The 14,896-nt window shown below is 48.5% G+C and overlaps 1 protein-coding gene across 1 annotated transcript; it reads left to right on the plus strand.

Moving 5' to 3' along the window:
• Window positions 1-7,816: 7,816 nt before the first annotated feature.
• FAM124B (family with sequence similarity 124 member B) lies at window positions 7,817-14,392 on the plus strand. Its single transcript, XM_084291645.1, has 3 exons — window positions 7,817-7,867; window positions 11,237-11,977; window positions 13,047-14,392. The coding sequence occupies exons 2-3, from the start codon at window positions 11,249-11,251 to the stop codon at window positions 13,653-13,655; spliced, it is 1,338 nt and encodes a 445-aa protein (XP_084147771.1). The 5' UTR covers window positions 7,817-7,867; window positions 11,237-11,248; the 3' UTR covers window positions 13,656-14,392.
• The last annotated feature ends 504 nt before the right edge of the window (window positions 14,393-14,896 follow it).

Below are 14,896 nucleotides of genomic sequence, written 5' to 3' on the forward strand. Positions count from 1 at the left end.
AAACTGTATAATAATTTTTGCTGTTGTACTCACTGCTGATGGTGGATTGTACAGGGCGATGTTTTTATTTCACTAAATGTAGACAAAATAAATTTAAAATAAATGGATCTAGTGTACACAAACAACTCAAGTGTGTTAGAGTACAGGAATGGCAATTTTTGGAACTAAATGCTGTCCTCTGGGGAAACACATTGGGATTATATTTTGTCAGTTAATATCATAGATGGATTTGTAGCCCCAGGGTTTCCCATCATAAGTACATACTTCAGGAGATTAAAGTGAAGCCAGCGCACACTATTTGTTTTTAAAAATGAATTTTAATCATGCAATAAAAGATTGTTACTATATTGAAACTTCCAGTTCTTAAACTAAAGCTTTTTTCCTTCTTCTGAGTATGCTGCAAAAATAGATTTAAAATTGCAGTTCAGTGATGTCACTGTTCTCACAGAATGGGTTGGAAGTGTGCATTGTACCGCAGAGTTTTATTAAACTCTATTTCTAACATTGCAATGCGCATATTACACGGTTTCTCTGCTGTAACTGTTTTAATTCAATATATTTTGGGGGGAGAGGGACAGTCAGGTTGTTTTTATCTGTAGGTACTGAAAAATACATTTGGTGGGCTTCCCAAAATGTGGAGCTGGAGTCGAAACACAAGAAATTGGTTGTAGATCATTAAGGTACTGCCAGAGTATTTCTTGACCAGCTGTATTAAACAAATACAGTGTTGTATTTATTTCATATCAATTCAGTTGAGTATTTTTCATAATGCGCCCCCAATTTCACCCTTCTCTACAGCCTTTTAAGATACAAAGCTGGTCTGTTTTCAGTGGTAGGATGTTCTAAGGAGGAGGACAGGAATTGGCTTCGTTTTAGCCCGATTAAATGATTAAATTCCAAGGCTTTTTTTAAAAAAAAAAAAAAAAAAAAAAAAAAAAAAAAAAAAAAACTTCGCCAAGGTTGACTGCATTAAAAACAAACAAACAAAAAAAAACTTTCCCCCAATCCCATGATAAACTTTGAAGTAATGAGGGGGGAGGTGACTGGAGAGCTTACCTGCCATTGCTCATCACGGATCTAGCTAGGCCATCAGTGGTAAAAATGGATTTGGTGGCTGTTACTAAAATGCCTGTGTCTGTACAGTATCTGCAGAGCTTCAATTGATGATGCTTTTTTCCACTAACATTAGAAATATAATAATTGTTTAGTCGCGGTACCAGTACTAAATACAGGGTTGTATGACAGTCTGGTTTTGGATTGTCTTAAATTATGAGAAGAATCTCCCTCAAAATGTGGCTGGCTCTTCCAGGTATCGGTATAAAGGCTTTCTTTTCTGCAGGTCTTAATCTTTAATAGCATTGCTGTTGTGACAGTTGCCTGTCAACGCTTTCACAAGTGCTTTTCAGAGAGGAGTGAGTTCACAGCCTTTCCCTGTGGTTTAGAGATGTTCACGGTGCTGTCCCTGACAGTAGGGCTTGATCCTTGGCGGTGCAATTGTAACTGTGCTGTGTGTCAGCTGAAGCTTTTTGCCTCTGGTTGCTTTTAGCACAGGCATGGGATTTGGAGTCGTGAGCCTGAATGTTACAGCTGTAGAACCGTGTTTAAGGGCTGGCTGGCTGGGATTGACTGAGAGAGAGAAATTTTTTTGGCCACTTACGTGTGCAGGAGTGTTGCTAAAGGAGTAACAGATGGTGATAGCTGTCTTCCCATACAAATACTGCAGTGTAGTTTCCATTTTAAATCTAATAGAGCCTTGAAGAACTAATTATTCAGGAAAGGACTTCTGCTCAGGTCACCTTTTAGAGATGCCTTTGCCGTTGAACAACCAGACTGTGATACCAGGGGCTGACCAAAAGATGAAAATGTGAAAAATGTGATCAAAGTCCTCTGAACAAGACATCACCAGGGCTCTGCTGAAGGTGAGTTTGATGCCTGTACCTTTACGCTGTGTACGTGAGTGAGATTTCTTCTGCAGTCCAGAGCAGAACCCTGCTTGTCCTTACCTAACTTCACTTTTTTTCTTCCTCTCTTAACCTGCATTTAAAATTTATCTGTAATTTTGTTAAAAGTAGGCTTGTGTAGTCATATGTACAGGTAATTATATACTTTGTTTACTTTGGATTAATGTGCAGTCAAACGCTGTAGCAACGTAAAATTAACATGGAGTTCACTTTTCATTTTAAAAGTTCTGAAAAATCAGGCTTTGAGTCTTATTTATTGTTATTGAAGGTACGTACATAGACACCCTTATTTTTAAGGGTTGAGATCACACTTCACTTACCATTGTGCAAGACTATCCTATTTATGCCTGATTTTTTGTTCTTTTCAGCTGGCTAGCTAGCTACCTTTTGAGCTAGCTACTCTTGAATGAAATGTCTCTCCTCACCCCTGTGATAAAGCCAAACTTTGCTCTGAGAATCTTAAAAGCTTTCACTGTGCTCTTCAGTTCTGGTCTATGAGAATTTGGCAGCTGCTGGGTAGCAGATACATGGCAGTGCAGCCTGTCACCATCTGGCATTGTCCAATGCAGCAAAAACTGGGACTACTCGTGAGCTCAGGATGCATGTCTGAAACTGTCCGGAACCTGCCTGGCTTGATCTAAACGATCTAAAGCTCCTTAATTATTGTGCACGGTGGCTAAAGGCAAGGTGGGCTCTGATCGTTAGCTTCCAGATCTGTGGGGTGCTTGAGGGTTAGGAGGAGGATTTGCCAGTCTGGAGCTACACTCCTCGTAGTGCTTAGAGCTGATCAGGGGCATTGGCTTTTCTCACCTATATTGAGATTCATTTCTGTTAATATTCATTCAGGTATCTCGGATAGTAAATGAAATAACCAATGCGTTCAATCTGAAGTATGTGTTCAAGCTCCTGTTTCCTGCAATATGTCCTGTGCAAAGTCTGTAAAACACAGAACTTGATAACATGTCCAGCTGTGAAAGCTGCATAAAAGAACAGGAGGGTAATCTGTGTGCCTCGGGGTGTAGGGACGTGTTTGTGGGATGTGCCCACAACTGGGTTGAATGTTCTGACTCTCTCGGATGGCTTTGTCTGCCTTTTAACCTTGTGTGTGCTGTGGCAGAAATGAGTAGAAAGAAGTGTAGAGGTGCATTTTTAAATAGAAACAGTGGCACACCTTTCGTTGTCTAGCAAACGGCTGTGATGAACCAGTGCTAAGCAACAGCAGGCCTGGCAGCACAGCCTGTCTCAGATTTCTGTGCTCTGGTGGTGTCCTTCAGCAGGGCTGCTGCTCAGAGGGTGGCTGCCACTCCAGCAGGTCTCCCCGGCTGCGCTGGGCTTCGGCCGCTTTGGTGCGACCTTGCTGCTGTGACCAGGTTCTTCCTGCGCCTCGCAGGATGCTGCTGCTTTGGTGCATGCTGAGCTTGTGCAGCAGCCCCACTTCTGTCAGGGTCCTGCTCTTGTCTTGGTTTCTTCCGTTCCCTGAAACCACGGTGTTGATGGGCAGTGAGCCTGTCCGTGCAGGCTGGTGCACTTCACACCACTGAGATGAGCGACTGTGGGTCAGAAAAGAAATCGCGTCTGCACTAACAGCAGGGATGCTTTATTACCTATGCTTCTTCCTGCAGCTCCCCCCCTCTTCCCCCAAAACCTGGGTTTTATACTGAGCCACGAGCACAGCAGATGCTGAGGAAGCCTCTGTCCCTGACGACTGCTGCTCCGCTCCTGATGAATCCTATGGGTGCTGGCGGAGTGCTGCCATGCTCAGAGGGGACGGACCCCAGCATCTTCCCCCCCCCCCCCCATGTTTTTATCTATTTCTTTCAATTTTTCTGTTTTCCTTTTTTAACTGAAGCTCTGTTAAACACCCTGTGACATCCCCGATCAGCTGTTTTTACAGTGTCCGACTCAAAACTTCCAAGAATGAATTTTGATGTTTCAAAATGGATGGGGTCAGGACAAGCAACTTCCCTTCCCACGTAACGTGAGCTGCTTGAGGACTAAGCAAAGAAGAACTGGGAGTTACGTATGCAAGGTCAGGTGATAAAACAAAACAACACTGGGTATGGAAAAGCAATCTGAAAATTGTCAATTTTCAGTCTAGCCATGGGACATGCACTTAAGTTATAGTGCCAGCTTTTCTTCCTTGAATGTTTCTTGCAAGCTGAAAAAGTTTCAGTGGAATCCAAAGGCACCAGAAAAAGTTGGAATTATTGGACAGTGATGAATATATTTATTGTGCTTGTTTCTTGTTTTTCCCTTCTAACTAGTATAACCTTCTCTTTGGCTGTGTTACGGGGTTGGGGTGGACTATACGACATAGCAAGTGACCCCTGTGCACCGTTAACTTGGGCTGGGGGTTAAGGGAACAAGAACAATAGTAAGGAGCCTTGTCTAGACTGCAGTCCTGGTGCCTCCAGCTCTGTTCCAGCAGCAGCTCTGCAGATCCATGGTATGACAGTGCTCGGGCTCGCCAGCAGCAGCCTTCATAAGGGAGCCCCTCAGCACCCCTCTCATGGAAACAGGGGAGGGATTTATCCCTCCCAAAAGGAATATTTCTCCACCTCTTGGAAATGTACAGTGATCTCCTGTTCATGTTTCACATTCCCTGAGTTATTTTAATTAACTCAATTTTTTGCAGCATACATTTAACATTAAGCGTAGCGTTGGGCAAAATCACACGTAGTGGTTTTGTTGCAGAGGTGGTGTCAGAGGAGAACAGCATCAGGCAGTGGCAAATAACTGCTCAATGCCTTGGGAAAACTCACTGGGTGCTGTCTGAGAGCTAGGGGCAGCACTAATATGCTAAGCAGAAGTACTGAGAACAAAGGTACCCACTGGTTTCTTTAACACCAAGTAAGATCTTTTTTATAAGTTTCACATGAACAGAGCTATGATAACAGCAAGTTGACCAACACCATAGCTGTGGTTTGATTATGGGTCATAGTCTTGCCTGGCCAAAATGCTTCTCAAAATCTGTAGGAGTTATCCCAAGTCCCAGGTTGCATGGTTTAGTGCTGGGTGTTCGGTGAAAAGAGATCTCAGTTACTTGTTCCCTTGGAGTATATAATATATATATATATATATATATATATATATAATATATATAATGGCTGCTCATCCTGCTCCTCGGCCTAGGCTGGGAATTGCATGCTTCTGGGGAAGCAGATTTCACAGAGACCATGTACCCTGACTCTAGAAGCCTTCATTCAAATCAGGCCCACTGCTAGTCGAGTCTGAGCTGGGACCCTGGTGAAGGAGCCCTGCATGTGCTTGTTTGGCTTAGTCCATCTGCTGTGGATATACGTAATATCGATGTGGAATAAGATTTTACACTCAATCTGCTCAGGTAATAATGCCTGAATTATTAAATTAGAAATGGAAAAGCAAGAAAGAAATGAAATTCTAGCTAGGAAGTGGCAAATAGAAAGCAACGACTGAAAGCACATTTCAAAGGTGTGTAATATAGCTCCAGATTCTCGAATCGTTCTGCTTCTGTGCTTTAAGCTTTTCCTTTGTTAGCTCCAGTAAGAACTGTGCTCTGAAAATCCAGTGTAGATGTTGTCTTACTGCCCACGACAATTATGCTCTTTCCCTATGTGGGCTGTTAGCGTTATCTTTTTTTTTTTTTTTTTTTTTCTGGTGTTTTTTCTCTTGTTTTTAATCTTAGTTATTTATTAATTTCATTAGGGTGGTACCCCGAGCCCCAGCACTGATTATAATGTATTTATCCTGTATATGCAAGACACAGCATTGGCTCTTGCTTTAAGGAGCTTATTGTATTTATATCTAGTATGAATTTATTTTTTACAAACTTTGAAATTAAGCCAAGTGTTTAAGGGACAGAAAGCTACTAAAGCTTCAAGGAAAAAGGGAACAGAGAATAGGTCTCCAGCCATACTGGGAACTCATCTGTTGAAGGCTCTAGCCCTTGCTGTGTGCTGTAACCACCCAGCTTTCACTGTGCAGTCGGCCGTTCAGAGCCACGCAGTGGCTGTCTGTCCTTCATCTGTGTTTCCAAACACCCAGGTCTGAGGCCTGCCAAGGCAAGACTTGTGGGAGAAACTGATACCCAACCATGCCAAGCCAGTCTGCTAAGAGAAGGTACTTAACTGGCACCGCGTGGTGTGGCTGGGGATGCCGAGATGGGGCAGACTTTGCCCAGGTGAGGCTTTGTTCCCCTCCTGCTGCTGAGCACCCAGGGGCATTTCCTCTGGGACAAAGGGACAAAGCCACAAAGGGAAGTCCTCAAAGCAGCATTAGGGCCTGATGCTGCCCTACTGTGCTCCCACACCCTGCCCTTTGTTCGCAGAGTTTGCGAGGGCACGTGCCATATCCCAGCAACGGCTGTTTCTTAGACCTTGTGCACAACTTCTGTGAGTATTTACTGTTGTTTGCTTGGACATTGCTTCGCTTGAAATTCCATTAAAGATGAGGCTAATAATCTCCTGCAGCTCGTCTGTCACAGCATTTGTTATCAACTTAATTAATTATGCAAATCTGCAATTCCAGCGTAGTGTGGGATCCAGGCCAAGGCTGCTGGTGGTGTTTGTTTTTTTTTTTTGTTTTTTTTTTTTTTTAATTAGAATTTGGGTCGTATTACCCTGTATCTTAGGACAGTCGCCCTCAGGACTGGGACTAATTAGAAGCCTTCACACCACGTAGGCCAATTCGCTCCTGGAGCTGAAGCTTGGGCCTGCTGGCAACTCGCTCATTAACGCCCGGCAGGGCGCGGCTTCTGCCGGCGTCTGCTGCTGGCCTTCCAAGAATTTTTCCTTGAGTTGTCTTCAACCATGCTATATATAAGCTGATTAAATGAACAGTTCATGAGATCCTGCGAGTCTCTGCCTTGTTTCGATGTGCCCGTGCACAGCTGAGGGGCAGGAGGGAGGACGATGGCCCAGCACGGGATGCCGGTGGCTGCCTCTCGCCCACGCTGCTGTGGGCCGCAGCGTCCTCTCTCTGGGTTGCTTTTCTCCTTGTTTGAGCAGAATTGGGACTGATCCGGGCCTGGCAGCTGTGTTATTATCAGCCTTGTTCATATCACTGCAATGGTGCTGGCTCAACGTGGGGTTTTCAAGCTCCTGTTGAAGTCAGTGTGTGTTTGGAAACTCAGGCCTCAGACGAGGTGCTCCTTTTCCTGAGAAATCGCTCAGGCACCAATGGTAAAACCTTGGCCACCTCTAAGCCTGCAGCAGGTTCATGGTCTGCCCCGGTGCCAGTGGCGGCCCTTGTCTTGGTGGTGCTCTCCCAGCCTCATCCTGGCACCAGCTCGGTGCTGTCTGAGGATAACTCCTTCGCTTTGTAACTTTTGCTTTACTTTCTTAAGCACGGCTGCTAAGTGCACAGGGAAAGCGTGGTTTGCCCCTGGTTGCCCTGGGGCCGTGCCCTGGGCTGCCGAGGGATGCCGTGTCCCCAGCCTGCTGCTGGAGGCTCCTTTTTGTCAGGAGAAAACTCCTTTTTGTCTGCATTTAACTCCTGCGTGAGCCTTGAAACCCTGCCCGCTCCGCGTGTCGCCTGGAGCAGTGTTTCCTAAGGCAGCGTCCAGTGGCTGTGTCCTGTCGACGGGAGGAGCTGCAGCCCTGCCGGCCTCCCCTTCCCTCTCCTCCTCATGGCTCCATTTTCTCTTGTTTTCTTTTCTTTCTCAGCTTGGATCCTGACTTGCTGTGTGTGGTGAGCTCTCAGTTTTCTGTGTCTCGTTGCTGACAGACCCTTGCTGGATTCCTCTCTTAAAACCTGTTAAGAAGAAGGAACAAGAACTATTCAGGAGAGAAGTCTGCCTTCCTAAGTGCAGTAGCTTAGATTATGATTTTCTCTTCTGGCCATTGGGTTTTTGCTCAGAAGCTGTGATGAACTGGAGGCACAAAGTTTGGAGCAAGAGGCAGACTCTTTAAAAAGCTTCCTGTATTCAAGTAAGACCTTAATTCTGCTTTTTGGCTCAGTAATGTGTGTGCTGCAGATAACTGTTGCCTAGCAGGTGAATTAATATTTTTGTCCATGTAGGAAGAGCTTGAGATTGGCATTTAAAAAAAAAAATCTTTTAAAAGCAAGGAAGCCCGAGATGTTGCATGGATTTAATGAGGCCTGCTCTTGAGGTGCTGAGGTAACAGAGTCACTCTCCTGAAAGTTAATTATGTGCTAGTGTACGAAGCCTAAGCCCTCACAAAGTTGCTTCGTTATGGAAGTTACTATGGATTTAAGATTAAATCCTGTGATGCATCATCAGTCCTGCGGAGTGAAGGGCTCAGCACCTCAGAGGACTGGCAGCATTGCAGGAGCTCATTAGGAAAAGGAATTATTAATTATTCTGCACTGCCTTTCCACTGTAGGATTTGAAACATATAGCAGGTAGTGCTCTGAGCCCTCACCCAACAAAGTACCTGCTGGCTGTTTACATCTGGAGTTTATTTTATGGAGAGTTTACCAGTGAATATTTTGGTGGTTGGTAAAGTATGTGTTTCATCTGCTCTTGCACAAAACTAGACTCTGATGTACTTTGTGAGCGCAGACTGATTTTTTTTTGCATAGGATTGAACTATTATTTTTCTAATCTCTTAAAGAAATCTTTCTTGGCATGTTTGGTAGGTCACTATGAATAATGTGCTTTTCCGTTTGGCAGCTGGGCTGGAAAGCAGGGGGAAGGGGAAGCCAAGAGGAAGGTAAGAACTAATCATAGTCAGGGATCAGAGTGAAACCAACACTTTCATTTTCTTACAAAATCCAGAGAAGTTGGTTACAGTCATCCACTCAAATCCAAGAACTGCTGCTGCTCTAAGACAAGTGATGGATGCAGAGGTCAAAACTCTCGAGACCGAAGCAATGAGGGAAGTGGTGGGAACGGCATCTGGCTTCTCTCCGGTGCGGGGGAAGTCCCCCGGAGAGACATTAAGGGCATGAGAATACCCCCGTGAGGTTGGAGAGCCTGGGTCTGAGCCCTTCTGTGTGGACATTTGGGTGGCACAGCAAAGTGGACGAGGAACAGAGCCCTCCTCCACTGCATGGTGCATGGCCAGGGTGGTGGGACCCCACGGAGGGGCTGGGGCAGAGGCTGGCATTCAGTTCGTCTTGTGGTCCTCGTGGTGGGTGTCCCAGCCTGGAGCTGCTGGTCTGAGAGCTTCCAGGTCCAAGCACGAGGCCTGGCGGTCGTCCTGCAGGCAGGTCCATCCCTGCAGCTCAGGGTGAGATGGTTTCCCTGGCCTGCCCCCGCACCTGCAGCATCACTGCTCAGTGCTTGGCTCCTTCCTCATGTAGCTTGGTTTGTTGGCTGAAGTAAAACCCAGCGACACGTGAAATGGATGGCAGCTACTTCAGGTCCCTGCTCTGCAAAGGAGAGATGCTGCTGACCTTCTGCACCCTCTGTTGATGCCACCTGCCCGTCTGGGCACCGGTTTGGTTTGGGACGAGCAGGAGCCCTGTTAGCTGCCCCGTGCCCTTCCCTTCCCGACTCACAGCACGTCCGGCTGGGACTCTCCTCCAGGCCAGGCACGGTGCTCATGTTTCTGGCTGCAATAAGGGTCCTGACAAACTCTGTCAGCCTCGGTGTTTTCCTGTACAGGCAAAATTCCCATTTTTCTCACACTCAGGAAGGCCGATGACTGCCTGCCCCTTTGTACTCTTCCCTGCAGCAAAGAGCTGATGAATCATTTCCTTTTTTTTTGTAGCTCAGTAATATTTTGTGTTGTTTGGAGCTCGTACGGTGTTCTGATGGTTTAACGCTCACAGTCTTCACTCTTCCTGCAATTGTCTGACGGTTGGATATTTTGTCTGCATCCCAACAAGTCGTTACTCGCTTGGAAGCATTGTGTGTAGCTTTGTCTCTATCAGTGCAAATTAATTTTTTCTTCATTTTCTAGTCTTATTGCACATTGGTCTCAGTGCAGCTTTAAATCATGACTGGTTTTCTGTCAGTGAGAGTGATCTTTTAAATAAAAGAAAGCAAAGGCACGGATTGTTGTACCTCTAGACCCTGGAGATTTTGTTCAGTTGAATATAAAGCTAAGGTTATATTAAAAAAAATAAATAAAATAGTCCTAACTGAGGGTTTTGAATGCATGGCCTTCACCTTCACTAACAGTGAGCTTTCTGCTCAGTGAGTTAGTTTTGTGTGTGCTGACGTTTGAGAGCAAAGCTGGTGTATTGGCTGTGTTGTGCTCCATTAGATGGGACTGGGCATGTCCTTGGTGTCCCCAGCCTTGATTTAAAGCCTGCTGTGGTGTGGGCACTGCTCGCCGGGAAATGGGGGTGCCCTGACTTGTGCACCCTCCTGCCGGGCTGCAAAGCGAGGAGGCAACAGGAGGGTGTGATTTGTTGTCCAGGTGCTGGAGGAGGGATATTCCGGAGTCCCCAGTGTTGTCTGTACAATCAGATAAAATAAACATCAATGTGTGAACCCAAGGAATAAGGGGGGAAATCACAGCTGTTTACTTAAGGGTACTTCTTACGTGGGTGTACGACAGCCAGACCCATGGGCACAGAGCAGCTTCCCTCTGCACCCAAAAAAAAAGGAGGAAAAACCAGGAATTGGAGCACTGAGCAGCCTGGTGCTGGGCTCGCAGGGGCTGTGCACGGCAGGACAGGGCCGGCCGAGCAGCCAGGTACCTGCCCCGGGAGGGAGGTGTGTAGCTCTGAGCCGTGGCTTCTCCCACAGCGCCTCTGCCCCGGGGCTGATTCCTATCTGCCCTTATTGTTATCTGTCCAGTTCACATGGCTTTTCCCTTTTGTTAGACTGCTTTCCTTCCTTGTTTTTAAAGAATAGCTTATCTGTGTGCCCCAGCAGGGTGTGACTCGGGGAGATCACACGCTTCCACATCCAGCTGAAGCACAGCCCGCTGACGGCGAGACCACACGGCTGAGGTTTGGGGTTTCCAAACATCGTGGCTCTGGGACCTGGCGCTGCCCCGGGGGCAGGCGAGAGGGTTCCTGCTCTCAGCTGGGAGCAGAGGCACTCTCCTGCTTCAGCCTCCCTGTCCCCAGGGCACAGAGGCGTTTGTGGAGATGGCAGTTGCATGAGTGCCGTGACCAGATCTGGCTCGGACATTTGAGCCTTCGTCTGGGCTCTGCTGTGACCTGAGTGCCTTGGAGCCGGCCCTGCCGTGCCTGGGCGCACCTACCTGCCTCGTGCATGTGTGTGCAAACCTGCTCACCTCACCGGGTTGTTGCAAGGCATGCAAGTGACTGGGTTCTTCTTCGGTCTTGGAGCACGCTGTCTGTGTTACTGCCGCTCCGGACGTGGCAGGAGGAGATGCGAGCACCAATTTGTCTCTTTTTGTTCTGTTTTGTAGGGAAGCTTCGCCATGGGTGACCGAGGAGACTCTCTGATGACTGTGCACCTTCTCGCCAAGGCGGGACACTCCTTGTTTCTGCAGCAAACTCTGGATCGGCTCTTGGAGTGGATCTGCCCCGACATCCGACTGTTCTTTGTGTCCGAGCGGATTGCGCCACAGAAATACTATGAGAGGTACCGCAAGAGGAGCTGCGGCTTTCCTGGAATATCCGTCCTCCTTTTTCTGCATGAGGACCTGGGAGAAGAGCGGATTTTCCAGGTCTATGACCTCCTCCAACGCCCGCCCTGGCGCTACCAGTGTGCCCAGACTGCCCGGGGGCAAAGCCCTCCCCATGCGCTGGCCGACCAGGACTTCTACGGCCTGGACGAGCAGATGCCCGTGTGGGGCATCAGGCGGGTGCACTGCGGCCCCGAAATCCTGCGTGTGACCCTCTACTGCAGTTTCGACAACTACGATGATGCCGTGGGGCTGTACGAGATGATCCTGCGGAAAGAAGCAGCTGTGCAGAAGAATAACTTCTGCCTCTTCGTGCTGTACGCGAGCGAAGCCGTCGCCGTCCAGCTCTGCCTGAAGCAGCTGCCCGCTGGGGTAGCTGCGGAGCCGAAGGAGTCGGCGGCCTTGCAGTTCAAGGTGCAAGAAATCGGGCAGCTGGTGCCTCTCCTGCCCCATCCCTGCATTCCTATCAGCAGCACCAGGTGGCAAACGCAGGACTACGAAGGAAATAAAATTCTGCTTCAGGTATGTGTGTGGTGTTTGGGGAGGAGAACTTTTTTTTTCTTTCCTCCAGTAAAAAGCAGAACGTATTCAAAATGGAAATTGAGATTTTGCTTGTTCCTGTTCGGTCCTGAATTTATGAATGCAGCAATTGGTACCTGCCAGTGCCATGATGCTGTTGATAAATGAGCACTCATCCTCGGAATATTTCTGTATTGTTAAATTAACATCAGGACTGCTTGCCTGAAATTGAAAGTATTAATACTTTTTTTTTTTGAGCTGTCAAGTTTAACTTTTTTACCTTCCTTGCCAGACTCAAATGACGGTAGCAGCCAGTTCTCTTTCCAGTAAGCTGCTACCTTATAACTGTGTTTGAGGGCAGCATTTTAGCATCACGCCATCCTAGGCCAGGTGTTCTGCAAGTACAGTGCTGATGCAACGCCACCCACAATTGGTTTTACGAGCTCTGAAGCAAATTGCCGTTGAGCGAAAGTGCTAAATAAAGAAAGAAATCTGAAATAAAGAAATCATAAGAAATCTTGTTCCCTTTCTGTTCCCATGTGCAGTCCAGTGGTTGTGTGAATGTGAGTAAAACCAGACAGCTTGCTGAGATGATACTTACTAGGGACTGCACCTACGAGCAGGAGGGAGGCTGAGCTGTGTGCTTGTTTTCTATTGCAACAGCCCCTCCAGCCTCTAATTTTATATATATATATATTATTTTTGGGGGGTTGTGATTTGGATATTTAAATAATCTGCCCATCCTATTTCCTTTATATGTTGGGCACTGTGCTGGTGCTGTTGCCGTGCCGCCTGTCACAGTGGTGAGACCCCGAGATTACAGTCAGCTCACAGGCTGGGGGCTTGCACATGAGGCCGGGGCTGGTTTTCTCCGTGCACGTTACCTCAACCAGGCCGTGTCTCATCTACCCACGCTGTGCCTCGTCTCCTGTCTCTCAGGCTTGTACAACCGCTGCTGTTCAGAGGGCAGCCCCCAATGGCACGCGTCACGGGGTGTCAGCGCAGCAAGGCTCGCTGTGAGCGCTGGCACTGCGATGTTCTAACAGGGTTCTCTCCAACTTCTCCTCAACAGGTTCGGGACAGCCCCAGGCAGAGCGAGACACGTGCTGGGCTCCCCAGCCAGCTCAGCGGCACAGGCACAGAACGACCCCAGGGCTCGTTCCCGGCCCCTCTCCCCGTTATGCGGGGCAGCCCCGAGCAGAGGGGCTGGAGGGCCCGAACCTTGGGGCTGAAAACAAAATCCCAGCACAGCGCAGCCCCCGCTGTGGAGCAAGCTGGCAGCGACCTTCATCGGCATTGCTGCTCCTCCTGGAGCACCGCAGCAGCCCCACCAAGGTGTGACGTCCCCTCCCAGCACACACGGGTGAGCGGGGGGCTGCAGGAGAGCCGGGCCCCCCGGCTGCCAGTGGAGACCAACGTGGACACGGGGCTGGCTGTGGGGAGTCCTGCGGGCGGCCCCTGCCCCCTGCGCCGCTTCCCCAGGGACCTGCGCAGCCTCCTGCAGCCCCCAGCGCTGGATGCGGCCGGCATCGCCCTGCCAGCCCCCGCCAGCACGTGGCCCTCATCTTTGGCAGCCAGAAGGAAAGGAGCAGGGCAGAGGGCCTTGGCCTTCCGCTTGCAAACACCCAGAGTCAGCCCTGGAGTGAGGCCCGAGGAGGAAGAGGAGGAGTTCTTCATATGACTGGAGGCAAACGTCCCGGATGGGTGCGTTATTTCCAAACGGCAGTGATGTGCTTTCGTCTGGAAATGCAGAGAGCACGCCCCACGCGGTGTGCCTCTCCCTGCCGGACCCCCTGTGCCCAGCCCTTCCCTGCAGCTGTGAAACATTTTGGCATCGGGCTCCCTGTGTCGGGCCCTTTCCACAGAGCAATGCTGAGAAGGCTGGGGGCAAAGCAGGAGAAAGAACGCTGCGTCTGCAGGAGAGCTTGGTTCTTAAAAAGCACAATAGAGCGGAGGATAATTGTGCCATGGACAAGAATAAGCCATGCAAATCCTAGATATGATCTAAAATGCTAATAAATAAGCAAGTAGCTGTGTTGAAAAATGTGTTGAGATGGGTTAGAAGTTGCAGCTCGGCCACGGGAGGCTGCAGGATGCCCACAGCGTGCAGGGGCTCGTCACTGTGAGTAGTGGTGTGGTCAACAATATTTGTGCTGGTCTCCTTCTGCCTTCCTTTTCACATCCCCTGCTGTTGGTATTTAAAAGCTATCAGTGTTGTCGACTTTATGCACAATGTGAAGCATAACTTTATTTTTTTTTTCTGAAGAAAACATTTCAACAGCTACCTTTTCCCATGGTAGCACAGCACGCACAAAAAGCAAACATTTGCAGAGAAGACTTTGAGCTACGTCTCTGCTCCAGCAAGACTTTGTTGCCTATATGCACGGCACTGAACAAAATAAACCCAGCAAGGGACCAGGCTTTGTTAGACCAGCATGCAGTTATCTGCAGGGCGATGAAAATCCCAGCTGGGTCTTAAATGACAGAAGACAAGAAGCTGGAGGCTTGGAGGGAGCTGCTGAAAAGCAAAAAGGGCAGGAGAAAAGAAGTAGTGCAGGAGCAAAGGATGCTGAAATAACCGCACTCTGCTGTCTGCGGGCTGCGTGGCTCCATGGGTGCAGGCAGCAGAGCCATGGTGGGTGCTGGTCCGGGCTGTGGGGTGACACAGGCACACTGGGGACGTGGTGCCCAAGGAGCACGGTGAGCGGTGCTCCCAGTGACGGTTTCACACTGCGATGTGGTCTTCAGAGAGTGTGGTGAAGCCTGGTCAAGCCCTGAAGAGGGGCAGCTGCGCTGTTCTGGTTTTACCCACTGCAGACCTAGGTCTGCTGGCAGAGGCAGGTGATTGTCTTCTGCTTGTTTTAACTGGACACTTAAAAAACAAACAAACCCCAATGTTTTCCTATGGTCTGTAATGCTTTG

The sequence above is a fragment of the Netta rufina genome (genome assembly GCF_964035555.1).
Source record: "Netta rufina genome assembly, chromosome: 9".
Taxonomy (NCBI): Eukaryota; Metazoa; Chordata; class Aves; order Anseriformes; family Anatidae; genus Netta; species Netta rufina.